Below are 18,145 nucleotides of genomic sequence, written 5' to 3'. Positions count from 1 at the left end.
CTGAACTGCTGCCTGCAGACTGTTGCATCTCTCGAATGGTTCTGTTGACTTTCCATTTGGTTCCCGTCTTGTCGCCGATTTCATCCCAGAGATCTTGCCATGTCTTAAGGTTGTGGCGGTACCAGCCTGGGCCATCTTGCTCCTTGTAGGTAGCATGATTAAAGGGCTACAGGGTCCCGATTTGCCTGCCAACTATCATTGCTTGTTTTGCATCTTTCTTAAAGAATTTCACCTGTCGTGTGCCCAGAGACACCTGGTCTTCCCAATCAAATAGATGGAACAATGCCGCGGCATGACTAACATCTACCGTGTCGTTTATTACATCAAGTGAATGGTCGTCTGGGTTCAGTAAATCGCTGGCTAGAGATTTGCCTTCAAATGTGTCACGATCTTTGAAGAGGTCATAGCCTAAATCGAGGAAGCCCCGTTGGAGATCAATTCCAATGAGATTCGCTGCAGGAGCGTCATCGATGGCAATTTGTCGAAGAATATAGCCGAAAGCACACCCTGCATCAAGCAAGACACCTCCAGATTTGAGGCATTCTAGGATGTTGAAATACTCTGGCGAACTTCAAGTTGTAATGACACAATCGGGGAAGATTCAATGACTAATGCAACCGTATGGTAAAAAACCTTGCATCCTGTTTCACGCTACATATTTCGGTTAGCAACAGCGTATGTGATAGAAAGGAAACAGGACCTTACAATGTCTCTTAGGTGGCTCTCAATTTCGTCGCGCGGAATGTGGCTATATGATTGGAGAAGACTCCATACTCTTTCTTTGTCGGCTGGCAGCTCTTCATGGTAATCGAAACGATTCGCCTCAGTCGAAGTACGATCCGTCATTTTGATCGCGGTTGGGCTTGTTGAGCAGCCGTAGATTCCATGTAGAACAGGACAGTAATCAATTTCTTTCGAACCCTCGTCTTTCCAAACATGCTATATACAGTAACTTCGACCCCTATTAAGTAATTTAGTGACTCGTTGCCTTCGCCGAGCCTTCGCCGACGTTGCGTGAACTCAGGTTGCAGCCTCCCTCTCGCCTTTGGCGTAAGAAACATTTCTCACGCTAATATATTAAACCAATAATTATTCATATATCTCCAGAACAAACGAGAATCTGCTTCTAACTTGAACTTGGGGTTTAACCTGTAAATACTTCAACGTTCCAAGTCGATGATCACAGCGCCGTACGCTCTACCGGCTATCTTACATATGAAGATGCACTTTCAAGTTCAGTATTTATATGAATATGTACTATTGATAATTTCACAGCATATAAAAACCTATAAACACAGCATACACGAGGCCAGCAAGACCTGCTTGAAGCTCACCCCAACCAAAAGACTCTCATACATCCTGGAGCAGGCAGTTATAGAAAAGACATCTCGATCATGAAAACATAGCACATCAACATCTCGTAGTGTCACCGAGTAGCAGATCTAGTTCGATAGAAGCGGCAGACCGGGCCTGGTGTGTGTTGTCGAGGTATTGGAGGACGGCGGTGGAGAGGGCGTGTAAGCTGGCTTAGTGCTGGCTTAGTGCTGGTAGAATGATCAGGACTCCAATGATCATAGAAAACGGGATAGAGATGAGAATATAGACTTACAGTGCAGCTCGAGCATGCGCAGGAGTTACATTCACCGGAGCAGCAGTTGCAGGTGCAGGGAGACATGTTGATTGATTGTTTGATGGATATACCACAAAAATTGTTATTAAAGGCTTTGAAGTTGAAGGTATCTGATTTGATTTGAGCTTGAAAATCAAAAGAAAGTAACGATGGGATGGGATATGAGGCTAGCTTTATACTTGAGGCTTTCACAAGGCTTGCCCCAGAGAGTAAGTACTGTACTCCGTACTCCGGTCAAAGTTTAGTAATTTCCAATTTGTTAACTGTTTCCTGGAGACTCACTGTCCATCTCCAAATCCAATAATAGCGCGTCATCCTATCGGAGTACACACACCCACCTACCTGCAGGAGGTAAAGCCCAGCATCGCGTGGTCGAGTCAAATGGACCCAGCATGCAAAGTAGGGCAATGCGCAAGCCCCTCCTCACGACGTCTCCACTCTCCACTTACTCTCCACTTCCTACATTAGTTTGGACTCACGCGCTACCCGCCTATGGGACGTGGTAACTCTAACGCTTTCTCCAATGATCGACCTCTTTTTCTTTTCCCAGACGATCTCGCCAATAGTGATGGCCATTCATTGGAGTGGGAGGGTGTGCTCCGATCTTTTGTCTTGTTCTGGCATCTTGCATCCGTAGTTGCATCTGGTTACTCTTTGACGATCAGGCTGCTGGCAATGCTCGGACCGTCTAAGTTCATGCGGATGGTGTGGGTTGTGTGTGGGAGGTTGGTTTCTGTACACTACACTATTATTTGTTCTTCGTACCGTTTTTAGCCTGCTACGCGGAGATGGTCAAACTACACATAGTTTGCTTTGATTATTTTACTGTTTTCTGTTTGTCCGTAGAGAGAGGTGGGTCCGCTTCTATGCGCTGTTTACTTTGGTTCGGCCCCATATAGTGGCTTGATATTGGGCACTTATAAAATGCCTTTTCAATTGCAATGAAAGCCAGGACCCACAAAAGCCGCCTGGTGATTATGGAGCTACCTGGCTGACAGTAAAGTAAACTCCTTTATGAGGCATATAGGTACTTACAAAAAACCGCATCCTGGACGACCGAGGTGGATCCGATATGTAGACGTGGAACCAGACACCATATGATAAAACGTCGACTTTGCCTCTAACAACAGATGTGGATCTTCATCGTACCATAATCATGATCATGTTAATGTTTCGGTCTTCGTTTAGATCGGTTTTCGCCTGCGCAACTTGCTTGGAACCAGATCCACCAGCCTTCGGGACGGGCCTCTGGGCCATTACCTCATGGATAGAGTCATAGGTATATAACGAATTACGCCCAGTAGTACGTAGTGGGGGCTTGATTATTCCGATGAAATAAATTTTCTGGCGCTACGAGCGGTGCAGGACCGCATTTCTGGCGTGGCGGCCTATGAGAAGGCTGCTTCTGCGCGGTTTTGAGGACCTTGGAGGAGGGGCGCTTCAAGGGCCCATTGGCAGGCCACCGAACCTGTTTTCTGATGTGCATGCAGTCAAAACCAATAAGTTGGCTTCAAAGAGACTCTGCGTTGTCTTCCAAGGTCGTCTATTCCAAACGATATATCAAAGGTGGGGAAAAGAGGACATAACGAGACGTCTGTATGGGAGATGGGTATCAGATGGAATGTCTCGGGTGGAAGGGATCAGCGGTGGAATACAGTTTTACGGAAATAACCCGAAGAATGAATGAGGTGAACTTTCTTAGCTAGGTAGCAATCATGCTATTTGCTACTGACCTGATAGCAAAAACAGCATGCTCGTGTTTCGTTCGTTATGTTACCAGCTTCCCTTTTGGAGGCGCAAGATGGTGCCCGAGATGGCTTTTTTGGCCCACATCATACTCCATACTAGCCTAGACTTCATAAAAATGGCAAGGATCAAGGCAGGATGCCGAGAAAAGAGGAAAAGCGGAGTGTTTCATCCTGCATAAAACCTGAAGCTACATGCTTCGTACAGCGGAGCATATCACATCTGTAGGGTGCCACGGACCCTTCCGACATGCATTGCGTAGCCTTATTATTGGTCCCGACAAGATTATCGTAAAGACCAGGCTCTCACACTGATTACCCGAGGGTCCATTACTACGGTATTCTTGGAGCCTGCGCTGTAACAATGTTTGTCCATGGGCAAAAGAGCTTACTCGGCAACGGTCAGCCGCGCAAGGCGAGGGAAATCCACTTACTGCAGTGTGGAGTCTTAGCCGTATCAGGGCACATCGACGAGAAGCTGCAAAACAGGTGGTTCCAAGATGCCTGTAGGCAGGGCTGGGGCCTGCTTTCGGTGTTTGAATCAGTTGGGGCCCGCTGATTGAGTTAGCTCCCCGACGGGGTAGTTGAACCCCGAAGGGTACCTCGGAGAAGGTTACGTCAAGAGAAAGCTGCGGTTCTCCAGGTAAGATAGGTTGAGATAGAACTTCAACTTAGCTACGATGGCGGTGGTAACTTCTGCGTCTGATACAGATCTTTTGATGCACTGCAGTTAAGCTCATTACCTCCACCGAGTCTAGATAACCCGAATATTGGGTCGGATGCCCACAAGGTACTTGAGAATTTTGAATAAAAGTAGCTGAGAAACCACTCAAAGATCGAAAATTGAACTAAACGTAAATCGACTAAGAGATTTGGACCATCCGAATTTTGAGGCTGTCGCATCCCATTCCTTCATCCCCATGCGCACCTCCAATTAATGAACGTCATTCCTTCATCATATTTCAATTCTCAGCTTCTGATCTCCACCATGAACCGGCATTCAGTGCAAAAAGCCCAGTGATTCCCGAAGGAGTGCATCATAAGCGATTTGTTTATTTCTGTGGTGGGTGACGTGAGGTTAGTCAAGGTGGTTCCAACTGTGAAAGATCTCTTAACACATACGGGGCAGTTGCAAGCGCCAGCAGGGCAAGCGCAAGAAGAACCGCAGCTGCAGGTGTGGTCGGGACCTGTGTACGTGGTCAGTATTGAAATGAGAGCTGCGCAAGATTCGTGGAAATACGAGGGTGGTTGAACCCCGCCATGACCCCGCCCGAGGTCACCGCAGAGGCAATCAATCAATCCAGATTTCCAGTACCCTCCGGAAACAAGTCTGACTAGACAAGTAAGAACTCACCCATTTTGAAGAAGATGTGTGGTGATTGGGAAAGAAAAATTGGTTGTATTGGAGCAGATGAGCGGTGGTAGTGTGGGATGGTGGGGGAGGAAAGAAGACGGAGCTGGTTGCTTTATAACGTCCGGGAGCCCGTGACTTTCCGGGATATGACTCGTTGAACGGATCTGACCTTCCTCTCATCTTTTCCTATGGTCTGATTGGGAGAATTCCTCCAAGAGAGAATGAGAGCACATTTCTGCACGCTTGGCCCCGCCTGAGCACATATTTGACGCAGCTCGCTGTTCGTGTATTTGTACAACGAAGCTGAAAGGTTGCCCCAACTGATCTTACGAAGGAATGAAGCACTAGCAAAGCAGGCTTGCCATTTACAATATTGGTAATATCGTGGTTATTCATTGGATTTACTTATCAAGTTCACAACTTTTCTTTTTTCAAAACAAAACGGAAAACAATATACTTGCTCAACTACATGGCTACCTCGGTTACTTGCCTGTGCGGAGGCGTAGCTTTATCGGTGCAGCTAGACCCTTCGGTCGACCACAGTCAACTTCAACTATGTCATTGTAGTAACTGTCGGGCAGTGAGTGGGTTACTTTGCACATCCTATTACCTCATGGAGCATACGCCCCCTTCCTTAGATCGGCTCCAACAGTATCGGGAATCCCCCAATCTGAGCCGCTTCTTTTGTCCTATCTGCGGGGCCCATATACTTGCCCAGTCAGCAGGACAATTCCTTGTCGCATCGGGCGTATTGAGTGCTAAAGATACCCCGTCTGTGCAATCGATACATCACTGGGGTGTAGATGATACGGGTGATGGAGGCCTGAGTGCGATCCTTCTCGGCCAGATAACAGATGTTGGCTGCAGGCTAAAGGTCTTTAACAGGAAGACAGCCGCGAATATATCAGATGTACCATTATCGCAATCTGTAAATCCTCTTCAAGATGGACTGCCGGCCAGATGCCATTGTGGTGGTATCAAGTTCTATCTCAGTCGTCCTGATGAATCGTCCCACCAGACCTCGTCACCATGGCCTGACCTGTTAGTTCCGTATCATTCCGGCTCTTCAGAGAACCCAGACAATATCAAATGGTGGCTTCGAGCCAAAAACACTAAATATTTAGCTGGGACTTGTATGTGTCCGTCTTGCCGACTGGGAAGCGGGTTTCCCATTCAGACGTGGGCGTTTGTGCCAAAATCTAACATATTGAATCCCGATGGCTCCCCGTTGACATTCAGTCGAGGTACCATGCGCCGGTATATTAGCTCTCCTGGGGTATATCGGGAATTCTGTGCGCGGTGCGGAGCGACGGCTTTCTGGCATTGTGATGAGCGGCCACTTTTAATTGATATTAGTATAGGGCTGTTCCATGGAATTGGCGCCAGGGCTGGAGACTGGTTAGAGTGGACATTGGAAAGAGTCAGTTTCTCGGAAATGGCGATACAAAGAGATTTGGCGTATCGACTCCGGAGCACTGTATGTACTTAGAAGTTGGTTCCAGCCAAAATACCAGTGACGCAGAACAATGCTGCCCGTGGTTTCTACCGCCTACTATTTAAGGGTATATATTCCTTTCTGCCGCAATCACGCAGTTGCTTGATTAGGCGCTTTTTTTTTCTCGACACACATTCGTCGGTCGCCAGTTGTTGTATTACTTCCCCTTTGTTCCTTTGTTCCCTTGTTCCCCCCACACTAGGCCTGCGCTTGTTCGTTATATCGCAGAGCTACTCATAATTTCAAAACCACGCGATACGCGACTTGGCGACTTTTTTTTTCTTAGCGAGTGACTTTTCCATCGACCGGCGCAGCTTTCATATGAGGCCTACTGTGCGCGTCAATTATGGCACCTCCCGCACCTCCATTTCAATTCCGAGGGAATGCTCCCTCAAACGACCGTGGCAGGGGGCCACCGAGAGACCGTCGTCCACGGCCCCGACATGATTTCACCTTTCGCTTCCCGAAACCACCGACTTCGGAACGTCCTTTGCTCACCACAAAGAGAGAAACAACACCAGAGCAATTAAAGCCCGAGGATAACGTACACGCTGCACCGAAATTCGCGTCGCTCGATGCTCTAAGTGATAGCGAGGAAGCAGAAATGGACTTCTCTGACGATTCGGATGAAGAGGCGCGCCCGCGCAAAAAGCGCGCCATAGGACTTGATGGCGAGGGCCCTTCAGCTGCACCAGTTGCACCAGCTGCAGCGCCCACCCCCAAATGGTCAAACCCAGATCCGTATACGGCGCTGCCACCACCTGATGAGGGTCAGCATAAGAGGGTCGATTTCGTCAAGTTGATTCGAAAAGCGCGGCTTGACAATGCTGGCGACAAGAAGCAAAACGATGCGGTTGTTGATAATCAGGACTTCATTTCCCTAGGAATGGTTGACGTTCCACCAGCCAGCAACGGACAGAATTTTAGTGAGGAACAGAGAGCGCCCGAAAATGCTCCCAGAGGTCCTAAAGGCATGGAAATTCGGGGCACCGCGGGCACAAAACGTGGACGCGAGGAGCAACCCAGAGTTATTAAAACGAAAATTGGAAAGCCACAACGAAGATTCAATTCAGATGGTTCTATTCTCAGTGATTGGCGGCCATTTTCTGGTCAAGACCCTACGCCCTGGATGGCGAGCACTCCGCGCTCATTGAATCCTAGCACCATGTTAGTCTCTTTTTGGGAATGTTTGATGCAATGAAGCTAACAATTAATTCAGGCTACACCATGAAGTTATCGCTTTCTACAACTGGGTCAGGCCGCATCGCTTTGAACAACTGGTCCGTTCGGATTTGGTGTTCCGTCTGGAGAGAGCATTCCAGTCCCGCTATGGTAAAGTGCAAATACGTCCCTTTGGCTCCTTTGCATCCGGACTGTATCTCCCTGTGGCAGATATTGATCTGGTCCTTTTGTCAACCTCGTTTCAAAATAGCGGTAACAAGTTCTACGGAGAAAGGAAGGGCCAAATATACTCATTTGCTGCATTCTTGCGAGACTTGGGCATTGCGGCTCCTGGATCTGTCGAAACTATTGCTCATGCTAGAGTGCCCATCTTGAAATTCATTGACAATTTAACGGGAATTCGTGTGGATTTGTCCTTTGACAATGATAGCGGCCTTCTCGCCAACAGAACCTTCCAAGAATGGAAGGCACAATATCCAACCATGCCAGTCATCGTCTCGGTGATAAAACAATTTCTGCTCATCAGAGGGTTGAATGAGGTGCCCACGGGAGGTCTTGGTGGATTTTCAATCACTTGCTTAGTGACCCATCTCCTCCAGCATATGCCACAGAACCATCGACAGAATGTCGGTGACATATTACTCAATTTCTTCAACTTCTATGGGAATGAATTTAATCACCGAGATGTTGGCCTTCGGATGAATGAGCCGGGTTTCGTAAATAAGGTGAGTCGAATATCCAACTTCATATATATCGTGTAATTGTGCTTATAAAGAACGCAGTACTTTGGCCAAAAGGAGCGTCTCATGATCGAGGATCCTAATAACCCTTCCAATGATATATCTGGCGGGACAAAAGAAATTCCACTCATCTTTCGTGCTTTCTCAGATGCCTATCGTGCTTTGAAAAATCGTTTGGATGTATTGTCGAAGACACCCTCCACGCACTCAAGTCTTCTGGAGGTTATAATATCAGCCAATTTCGATGAATATGTCGAACAGCGATACGTGCTGCGTGATGTGTACGAAACGGCAGAGCAATTTGCTCAACATCGTGATATCCCACCACCGCCGCCGCCTGTCCCAGCTGGCTCCCCACCGCCACCGCCCCCTCAACCATGAGTTATCCGAACTCGACCCAAGGAGAGAATCCTGGAGCCGTGATAGTGCTCATGACCGAAACGAATCACTTTGATGTTTTCATTCGTTTCTTTCGATTTGTTCGAAATGATACCCACTTTATATGTCTTAGAGGAGTAATTATATGGGTTTAGGGTTAATGGTGGGTAATAGCCTCTTGCGCCTAGTTTAACTTCTATTTCAGAATCCACGTGTCTTTATACCCGTGACCTTCTTTTGCCATTGGAAACTGGATTCGCTGACAATACCGTCAAGCGGAACTTACGTCTAGGTAATCGTCTCTTACCACGGTCTCGGTTCGGTCAACTCAGTCTGTCGCTTCTCAACTGCCCGGCTCATCTGCATAGATGCTGAGCAGTTACCATGTAATCCGAATACTCGCTCGAGTCCGACTCGACCATACTGATCCGATCGACCGTGATAGGACCGATGTCGTACTTTGTATCAAGGTAAATCTATATTAGTGATTCAATGGAATAGCTCACCACTCGGGTGTTTGCACCTCTGGTGTATCACTCGGTTGGTGTTTTGCTTATTGGCGGGTGTCCCCCGATCTTCCCTCTCCCAATCCTCCTTTCTCATCAACAAACCACTCTATGTGAGTTGTTGGAGAGGATTAAAGAGGCTGGGGATTGGGACAAGTCCGGCATTAAGCACTTCGATATCTTGCAGACCGAACCAAGTGTTCTTATATTCAACAATTATTTCTCCCTAAAGCCAGCTCCTTCTCGTGCGAATGAAGTAAGACTGGTCTTCGTTCTCTTATGTATCCGTGAGAACTTTCCGCGGCTCCGCTGTACCGGGATGGCGCCATGGCGGGGCGGAAATGTTACTTCTAGTTTGATCTGTTCACCCAAGGCAAGGAGCCGATCCCAGTCCTGGCAGTCCATGTTTGTCTTTGTGGATGACTGACTAGTGTGCGCTAGTACAACTCTCGCGGCAGCATGGTTTTATGCATCAAGGTTTTTCGTGTTCCTGAGAATCTTCGACGATCTCCGGCGGTGGCAAAGTACAAAGTATAAGGAAAAAAAGAACAAAAGTACGAGTATTTCACTACTGGAATTGACATATCTTAGTAAGGAACAACTGGAATAGCATTGCGCTGATGCGCAAATATACATGTATAATACATAAATGTTTTCTGAGTCAGAGTGGAGAAACAAGATAAAGGGTGATGGTATACACAAAGACCCGGAGGCCGAGGGGATCGGGCGTGTCTGCCCATGCGATGGAGTCACAGCACCCCGTAGATCACAGAGGAGAGCTCCCAGTCTAATTAGGGAGAGCAAACAATTGTCTCCCGTCGTAATCCAAAAAACGCCATGCTATGCCAAATAAAGAAAGTCGATCGGAATCCAGAGTTCTCCCTCAAGACGAGGAGAGGAGGAAGAGGAGTTGGACGTCGACACAAGAGCGAATATGAATATCGCATAGAGGGAATGCGAAAGGAAGAGGATGGGCAGAGACCAGGATCATGCCTTCAACCGTGCTCGCTTCACCGGTCCTTGTAGACCTTGGGTTTCCAGCCTTCACTCAATTCCTGCTCGGTGGCGGCCTTTCGCTCCGCCTGTTGAATTTCCATCTCTATCCGTTGGCGCGCGCGCAGAATCTTACTCTGCAGATAGAAACTGCCGCCATTCTGGGGATCGTTCAGGTCGAAGAGTTTCTTGAATCGTTCCATGACTTGCTCGAGGTTGGCCTCACCAGCGGCCGTAGGCTGCTTGATGTTCAGGATTTTGCAGGCCTCATCGAGGGTGACTCCGGAGGAAGAAGAAAAGGCACCGCTACCTTTCTTGCCGGCGTTATGTTTGCCAGCGGCCTGGGCTTGCTTGTAGGCCTCGGCGAAGGCGCGGCCGAAGACCCGGGCTCCGGTAACGACGACTTGGGAGACAATACGATGAGCCTGGAGGGAGAAGGCATTAGAAAAATCGACTTTTTAAAAATTGCCAGTTGTAGAAAATAGGTTGAGGGCGTTCAGGGCTGATTGAGACTTACCATGTCGAGAATGGAAGGGGACCAAATGCGAAGATCACAAGGAGGTGAAGAAAGGAAAAAAGGGAAAATTTCGGCGGCGCGTGTTTTAGCGTCGGCAGGTCGGAGCAAGTTGGATCTATGCAGCCACCGACCGCATTATGGGGTATTTGATGGGGTAGAAGGGATTATTTTCTTCAGAGAACAGAATTTAAAGAGAATTATAAATGGAGGTTATTTTATCAGTTCATCATAAACACTGAAATTACAGAAACAATAAACTCCAGTCACTTTATTTTGGCCTCAGGATCCTCAACCCAGAATCCACAGTCACATGTCCCCGAGCTCCCCGCAGATCAAGCTGAACCGAACGAACCTTCGATCCTCAACAAATATAAGAACAATGGATGCCTGCCTGTCGATCGGCGGCACATACATCTCCTCTATGACGCCCTCGTAATTGGATGGCAGCTCTCGGTATGTCCCAATATTCTATCTGCCTAATCATTCCCAGCTCAGGCTGAAAGGCTATATGTACCACCTTGTTTGCGACCCCATGCTCATGCGACATCCAGAAGATCTCCCGTGGATAGATTCCATGGCCCCCTCATCCAACCCCCAGGAACATGGCAATCCTGACTCCCAACCGCCAACCGTCGCTGCCTTCACCCCCTCCACCATCGCTGGCTCGGCTTTAACCTCGCGACAGCGTTCGAGCGTCATCGTGCATCGCAAGTCACCTTTGTTGGTGGCTACGCCACCATCCATCACCAGGGCGTTAGCCTACTCACATCCATTTCTACTCCCACTCAACAAACTCGTCGGTCTAATCACATGGTCCACAGGGGACCCATGGCAGAGCTTCTTGCTCGTAGCCACCTTCTGGGCGGTGGTGTTATACAGTGATGCCGTCATTCTTTGGGCTGGCCCGATACTTGTCGTGATCGGGCTCATTCTGGGAATGTATGGGAGGCGATACTCGCCTCTATCATCAACTATATCAACGGGCGAGAAACATCAGCGGAAACCCTCGTTGGAAACCACGACCCGCCATCAAAAGAGTCTCGATGATATTGTTGAGACGCTGCGCGAGCTCACCACGCGATGTAATATCCTTCTGGAGCCCCTACTCGATCTGACCGATTTCCTATCTACCCAGCGGACGCCGACATCAGCTACAACCAAACCCGCATTGACAGCCTTATTTCTTCGCATCCTCTTGGTAACACCGATCTGGATTGCTTTAACTCTCCCTCCTTTCTACCTAATTACCACACGCCGAATAATTATGATTGTCGGCACCGTGGTACTCACCTACCACTCGCGACCTGCACGAGTTTCACGTGTCATTCTATGGAGATCTCGTTTGGTCCGTCGACTCTGTGCGGTAGTTACCGGACTCTCTGTCGTCGATGGGCCGAGTAGTGCCCCCAAAGCTCAAACCCAGAGCATGGGGCTGAATATATCGACAAAACGCCGTGGAGAATCCGGCGGTGTTCGATTTACATTTGTGGTTTTTGAGAACCAACGGCGCTGGCTTGGAATCGGGTGGACTTACTCACTATTCCCAGCGGAGCGCGGCGCCTGGACCGACGAGCACCTGAATGCTGTCCCAGCGAAAGATTCATTCGAATTACCTGATGTACGAACAGGTGATGCCAAATGGCGATGGGTCGAAGGAAGCGAATGGCGAGTTGAAGGCGGAGATGGAAATAGCAAGTCGGAGGTCAAAGCCTCCTCTACCGATGGTTGGATTTACTATGATAATAAGGTATGTTGTATGGCCAACTCCCATAGAGAAGACTGGACTAACTCGTCGTAGTGGAACGATGGACGCCGCGGACAAGACGGCTGGGACCGATACACACGCCGACGTAAATGGTACCGCGACGCGCAGCTAGTCGACATACACCCGGATGGGACCAACTCGTCCGAAGAGACAGTTTCCAACCTTAGCCAGGCGCTCGAACGGGAAAATCAGAATAAAGAGTCGGGAAACGATAGGGAGGCCGAGATGGAGCGGATCGGTCTGTCATCTACTACTCCGCTCAAAAACCGGCGTCGACGCTGGTTCAGCAGCAGCAAGGATAAAGATCGTGCTGCTGTTGATGTATCACCCTCTGTTGATGGTGGCCGCTCTACTGGAGCAAATGTGGACGGGTCGGCAAGTACACGAACCACGCCATCGCGTCCAATTAGTATCCAAGGCTCGCGCAAGTCTTCACAATATAATGTCCGAGAGGGTAGTCTGGCAACGAGCGAGAGTTCGAGTCTGCGAGAGAAAGACGTTGCAAATTCACAGGATCGTCATGATATATGGTCTACAAGGGCAGGAGATGGGACAGAACGAGTAGAACGCGAATTTGGATTAAGCGACGACGTGAATATGGGATTGAGTTGATCATAGATTACAAGATCTGCTGTGCTTCAATATCTTTTCTCCTTTTTCTCTCCTTGGCTCGGAAGCGTGATTGCTCATTGCTATTATTTTATGTTTTTACGCTTTGCTGTGAGTGACACTTGATAGTTCAAATACCCCCACTTATTGGATTGAAGCTGGTATCACCATTTATACATACTTCGCTCAAAAATCGTAATATCGTACAGTAGTATGCAATATAAAAACATGTTAAGAAATGCAAATGTCAGGCAAGTATTACGTCCCACTGCAACTCTTCTAAGATATCCTGCCAATGCGCATTCTGCACAATGAAGGTTGAGTCCGCGTTTCCAATCTCATTGAAAAGATTAGCATCTTTTCTTGCCCACAAAAGTTCCAGTAATTCTTTTGCGCGCTTGACATTGCCGATCCCAAAATTAACCTGGAGGTTTCCCAAAGAGTGCATAACCAGATCGCGGTGCTCGAGTACACTACTTTCAGCCCCCGCGATAAATAGCGGAAAAGTCAGTGCTGAGTACTCAACATGGTTATCCAAGGAAAAGGTTTCCACTCGCGCTAGACAGCGATGGACGGCAGTGGCTTTAGGGGTGAATATAAGAGTGGTCAGATCATTCAAATATGAACTGTTTCCAGTATCCTGTTCCGCGGCAGCGGTATGGCTGGTCAATTTCATGCTCATACGCTCGAGAATGGAGTGGAGATAGACGAAAGCCGCGTCTCGATAGCATTCCGCAACCAGCTGTAGGCGGGATAGGGATTCAGGCGAGTGTCCCTTTGGAATTATGTAGGGACAAGAGGCGTGAGACCATGTGAGCAGAGATTCGTTTCTGTAGGGCGATGTTAATAACTTGGTCTTGGTTTCCTCTAAGGTGTTAAAGAAAGGACCGCTGGTAGTAGCAATTTGGACTCACATAGAAGCTACTGCTAGACGCATGGATGCCATATCGCCTTCCAGCGATGGCAGTTCTGCAATTCGGGAGCAGATTTTGAGTATTTCCTCGGTGTAACCAATGTAAATATCCAATTTGGGCATTCCGAGCTCCGTATCCGCAGGACAGGCCTCGAAAGCAGTGATACGCTTACGATTGCTGATTCGGGCCATATTATACGCATATAGATATCTGATACCTGGTCAGCATAGAGTAATTAGAAAGCACTTTGACAACATACAGTCCTCTTAAGAAATATGCAGCGTCTTCGTCCATCGAACGCAAGCCTCCCCGGTTGGCAATTAGGCGTTGAAGTGCGTTGAGATGCACGACCCATTGTTTCACACTACCTCGGACAATTTCATATTTGCACAATAAGCCCACAGCTATCATGGTATCATCTGACAGTGCTTCCGGTGATGGCCCAACAATTACTGATCGAAGTTCATTAAGTGCCCGGCCGTAGTAATTAACCGAGGCAGTTTGAGCGGTATAGGTTTGTGTGCGGTTTGCAAGGTGAAGTGCAGATACTGCACATACAGCCTTCATCAGGAGTGGAGATGACATGGCTCGAGGGATTAGAAGTGACCGTAGAGGGTTATCTTCGCTTTCGAGGTTGGCGAGAAGTCGTGAGCCATGTTGTACATGGTATTGGATATAATGTGACTCGTGGTTCGATAAATGCCGAATGAAATTCCGTGGGCGGGGGACGGCAGCTAGTGACTGTTGTAGCAACTCAGCGTTCGGATCAATAGTTTCGGTACCTTCGCTTTGGTATGGCAAGGTACTGTCGTCGCTAAGATTATGTGGCGACGATGAATGCACGGACTCGCTTGGGGATGTAGAGACGAGGGACGGTTGTACGTTCAGCCATATGCCAATTTGTGGAGATAGCGACGGCGACAATAGATGCGACGGGGGATAATCGGTTTTTTGTCCGCTTTTCACAGAATCGGAGTGAAATGTTTGTGTCGATGGTCCCAATGGTTCTACCCAGAGGGATCCATAACCTTCACAAACACGACCTTGCTTGATACAATTATTGCAACTAAACCTTGGTCAAACGCATATCCTAGATATAAATCCGGGGACATCATATACCTCGGTTTAGCCTTATCGCAGCCTTTGCGACGCTTTTTACAGGTCAAACAACCTGAGCGAGTCCATGCGGTTCCAGTTTGCCGAGTTCGGACCTTTTTCTTTGAGATTGTCGCGGAAGTCGCCGGGGTAGGTTGACCCCAGCCAGTGTCGATTATTTTGGGCGTAAAGGTTGCCATGGCGGAATGAGTTGATGTAGAGAATGGACTTTTCCCCGCGAATTGATAGCAAATCTGGAGAATCCTAATCGGGGCAGACTTGCGCCACACGTGACTTTTCGTGTGGGGGTAGTCACTTCCCTTATCAATTTATTTTATTTTATTTGTTTATTGTTTTGTGTCTTATACAAATTTTTGTTTGATAGATTCAGCCTGGTGTCCATTTATTAAAGAGAGAATACGATTCAGATCTCCATTATGTGAAAATGCAATGGATATAGTAGTATATTTTCGCTCCCATCTGCTACTAGGGATATACCACAGTCAATCCAATTAGATCCATGAATATCCCATACCTTGCCTCCAACCTGAAAGTTTGGATGGTCAATGGTATATTCAGCTTACATGTATAATATAAGTCAGAATTAATATTTATGTCTATTATCCCACATCTGCTGTGCAACATTGTCCTTAGCCAAGCCTCTCAGTTCGCTTCATCGTCAATTGATCGGCCTGAAGCTTACCAAATCGGGTAGGTCCACCCGCACTTTCTCCCGATAAGAAGATCGATCATATGCGACGTTCGATATCGTGAATCTTCCCCTCTTTATTACCCATGTCTATTTAAGCTTGCTTATCCGAGCTTGGTTCTCTTCCCTTTTCAACATCTTCCTCTTCATATACCATACCACTTGATTTCCAAGTCCAACCCTTCCCTCTACGATAATGGTGGCCGGATCGCCCCATCCGTTTGACCCAATCACCCCCGAGGAGATTAAGCTCGCCGTGCGCATCCTCGAGGCTACATTCCCTGGCGTGCCACTGCGATACAAGCGAATCGACGTCAATGAACCTATAAAGAAAGATGTCATATCATACATTGAGGCTGAGCGGCTGCGCCGACCGCTGCCCAGGCCGCCAGCACGTCTTCTATACACCCTGTTTCATCGTCTAGACAGTGGCGCATTCTACAAGGCTATTTTGAATGCCGATACGCGCACCATTGTTTATGCAAAGGAATTGCCGCGCGAAGTCCAGGTATGCACAACCATCCTTGCAGTCTGCACCCCCACGCGGTAGGCAAGCGGGAGAATCCTTGGTTCTGACGAAATTTAACTTCCAGGGCCCAATTGACCCCGATGAGATTGGCGAGATCGAAGCCATGTGTATGAAGCACCCTGCCGTGATTGCCGAAATTGAGAAGATGCAATTGCCTCCTGGTGTGACAGTCTGCAATGATCCTTGGATGTACGGCACCGATAACGAGAACGAAACACGGCGGCTGTTCCAGTGCTTTATGTATCTGATTTCGGTGGATCATCCACAACACAACCACTACTCGTTACCATGCAAATTCTCACCTGTGTTTGATGGTTTAACACATGAGCTTATTCGAATGGATTATCTCCCTGGGCGCGCGGGCGCTGAGACGCAACAGACGCAGCCTTGGAAACCCGTCGAGGCAATTCAATATGCCCACGATCTTCATGACGAGCCTGTTCGCACAGATCTCAAGCCATACATCGTTCAACAGCCGGAAGGCCCGTCTTATACCGCGGAGGGCAATTCTGTATACTGGCAGAAATGGCGCTTCCGTGTTGGTTTCAATATTCGGGAGGGCTTGGTGCTATATAATATTACCTATGATAATCGCAATGTCTTCTACCGACTGGCCATGTCAGAAATGACAGTGCCGTATGGAGGTAATGGAAACTCATCCAGAACAAGCGATGCGCTCTTACTTACATTCTCTTAGATCCCCGTGCGCCCTATCACCGCAAGCAGGCATTTGATGTTGGCGACACCGGCTTCGGTATGAATGCCAATCAGCTCTCACTTGGATGTGACTGTCTTGGACATATTAAATATTTTGATGGTTATCGGAATGACTGCAAAGGAAATCCAGTGCAAATGAAAAACGTCATTTGTATGCACGAGCAAGACAATGGATTGCAACATAAGCATACAAACTATCGTTCCGGAGCAGCTACCGTCGTGCGTAACCGACAATTGGTTCTACAGATGATCTGTACTGTTGCCAACTATGAGTACATTTTTGCGTACATCTTCGATCAGGCTGGAAATGTTGAACTGGAGGTCCGGGCCACTGGAATTCTTTCCACCGTTCCATTTGAGAACGAAAATGGGCAAACTGTACCATGGGGAACTAATGTGGGCCCTGGAGTTATGGCACCTTTCCATCAACACATGTTCTCTTTCCGTATCGACCCTGCCATCGATGGATTCAAAAATACCGTGTACTACGAAGACAGCGTGCCTATGCCCGAAGATGAGAATAATCCTTGGCAAGTTGGATATATCACAGAGCCTACCGTGATGAACACCTCGGGCTGGGCCAACACCAGTGTTGACCGCCATCGAGTCTTCAAAATCCGAAATGATAATATCACTAACCCAGTGACCTATAAGCCCGTCTCATATAAGTTGCAAACAGCTCCAAGTCAGATGCTGTTGGTCGGCAAGAACTCCCTAGGCTACCGCCGTGCCGAGTTTGCTACCAAGCCGATCTGGGTCACCAAATACCAAGATGATGAATTATATGCAGCCGGTGAATTCACAAACCAGAGTCGACGAGCAGAGGGCGTGGAGACTTGGGTGCAGCGTAAGGATAACACTGAGAATGACGATGTCATTCTTTGGCATAGTAAGCATATTCCTCACCTGGTCATTTCATGCCTGTGCGAAATACTGACGATTACTAGCTTTTGGTCTTACTCATAACCCTCGCATTGAAGACTTTCCGGTCATGCCCATGGAGCGTGTCAGTGTAATGCTGAAGCCGGATGGCTTCTTTACTAAGAATCCGGCTTTGGATGTCCCGCAATCCGCACAGACCTTCAACAAATCTACCCTACATCCCGAGGCAGCTCAAAGCGCGTGCTGCGCTGGTTCTTCCGCATCAAACAAGGCCAAACTCTATAAGCGGGTTGATTAATCTGCATATGATGCTATATTTTGCATATCTGTTTTTCAATGTTGGCTGAAGTACATATTCCCGTGCATCTGCCCTGTATGACGCGAT

The 18,145-nt window shown here is 48.1% G+C and overlaps 7 protein-coding genes across 7 annotated transcripts; 3 read left to right on the top strand and 4 right to left on the bottom strand.

Moving 5' to 3' along the window:
- Nucleotides 1-166: 166 nt before the first annotated feature.
- Nucleotides 167-846, bottom strand: N7478_002474 (class I SAM-dependent methyltransferase; the record flags this gene model as incomplete). The annotated part of the gene is made up of 2 exons (XM_056918688.1): nucleotides 167-559; nucleotides 706-846. 2 exons carry the CDS (start codon nucleotides 844-846, stop codon nucleotides 167-169), a joined length of 534 nt encoding a protein of 177 aa, XP_056781846.1.
- Nucleotides 847-4,375: 3,529 nt separating this feature from the next.
- Nucleotides 4,376-4,909, bottom strand: N7478_002473 (uncharacterized protein; the record flags this gene model as incomplete). The annotated part of the gene is made up of 3 exons (XM_056918687.1): nucleotides 4,376-4,433; nucleotides 4,498-4,562; nucleotides 4,730-4,909. The coding sequence occupies 3 exons, from the start codon at nucleotides 4,907-4,909 to the stop codon at nucleotides 4,376-4,378; spliced, it is 303 nt and encodes a 100-aa protein (XP_056781845.1).
- Nucleotides 4,910-6,570: 1,661 nt separating this feature from the next.
- N7478_002472 (putative topoisomerase family protein TRF4) lies at nucleotides 6,571-8,527 on the top strand (the record flags this gene model as incomplete). Its single annotated transcript, XM_056918686.1, has 3 exons — nucleotides 6,571-7,391; nucleotides 7,444-8,131; nucleotides 8,189-8,527. The coding sequence occupies 3 exons, from the start codon at nucleotides 6,571-6,573 to the stop codon at nucleotides 8,525-8,527; spliced, it is 1,848 nt and encodes a 615-aa protein (XP_056781844.1).
- Nucleotides 8,528-10,040: 1,513 nt separating this feature from the next.
- On the bottom strand, nucleotides 10,041-10,543 carry N7478_002471 (import motor complex subunit PAM16; the record flags this gene model as incomplete). The annotated part of the gene is made up of 2 exons (XM_056918685.1): nucleotides 10,041-10,448; nucleotides 10,541-10,543. 2 exons carry the CDS (start codon nucleotides 10,541-10,543, stop codon nucleotides 10,041-10,043), a joined length of 411 nt encoding a protein of 136 aa, XP_056781843.1.
- Nucleotides 10,544-11,114: 571 nt separating this feature from the next.
- On the top strand, nucleotides 11,115-12,917 carry N7478_002470 (PEX28-32 family peroxisomal membrane protein; the record flags this gene model as incomplete). The annotated part of the gene is made up of 2 exons (XM_056918684.1): nucleotides 11,115-12,287; nucleotides 12,339-12,917. 2 exons carry the CDS (start codon nucleotides 11,115-11,117, stop codon nucleotides 12,915-12,917), a joined length of 1,752 nt encoding a protein of 583 aa, XP_056781842.1.
- A 244-nt stretch (nucleotides 12,918-13,161) lies between these two features.
- On the bottom strand, nucleotides 13,162-15,123 carry N7478_002469 (Zn(II)2Cys6 transcription factor; the record flags this gene model as incomplete). The annotated part of the gene is made up of 4 exons (XM_056918683.1): nucleotides 13,162-13,744; nucleotides 13,829-14,038; nucleotides 14,088-14,894; nucleotides 14,948-15,123. 4 exons carry the CDS (start codon nucleotides 15,121-15,123, stop codon nucleotides 13,162-13,164), a joined length of 1,776 nt encoding a protein of 591 aa, XP_056781841.1.
- Nucleotides 15,124-15,828: 705 nt separating this feature from the next.
- N7478_002468 (uncharacterized protein) lies at nucleotides 15,829-18,058 on the top strand (the record flags this gene model as incomplete). The annotated part of the gene is made up of 4 exons (XM_056918682.1): nucleotides 15,829-16,140; nucleotides 16,226-16,805; nucleotides 16,859-17,767; nucleotides 17,826-18,058. The coding sequence occupies 4 exons, from the start codon at nucleotides 15,829-15,831 to the stop codon at nucleotides 18,056-18,058; spliced, it is 2,034 nt and encodes a 677-aa protein (XP_056781840.1).
- Nucleotides 18,059-18,145: the final 87 nt, after the last annotated feature.

Source organism: Penicillium angulare (genome assembly GCF_028827245.1).
Source record: "Penicillium angulare strain IBT 27051 chromosome Unknown utg000003l_segment0_segment0, whole genome shotgun sequence".
Taxonomy (NCBI): Eukaryota; Fungi; Ascomycota; class Eurotiomycetes; order Eurotiales; family Aspergillaceae; genus Penicillium; species Penicillium angulare.
This window is presented reverse-complemented; position numbering and strand designations above follow the sequence as displayed.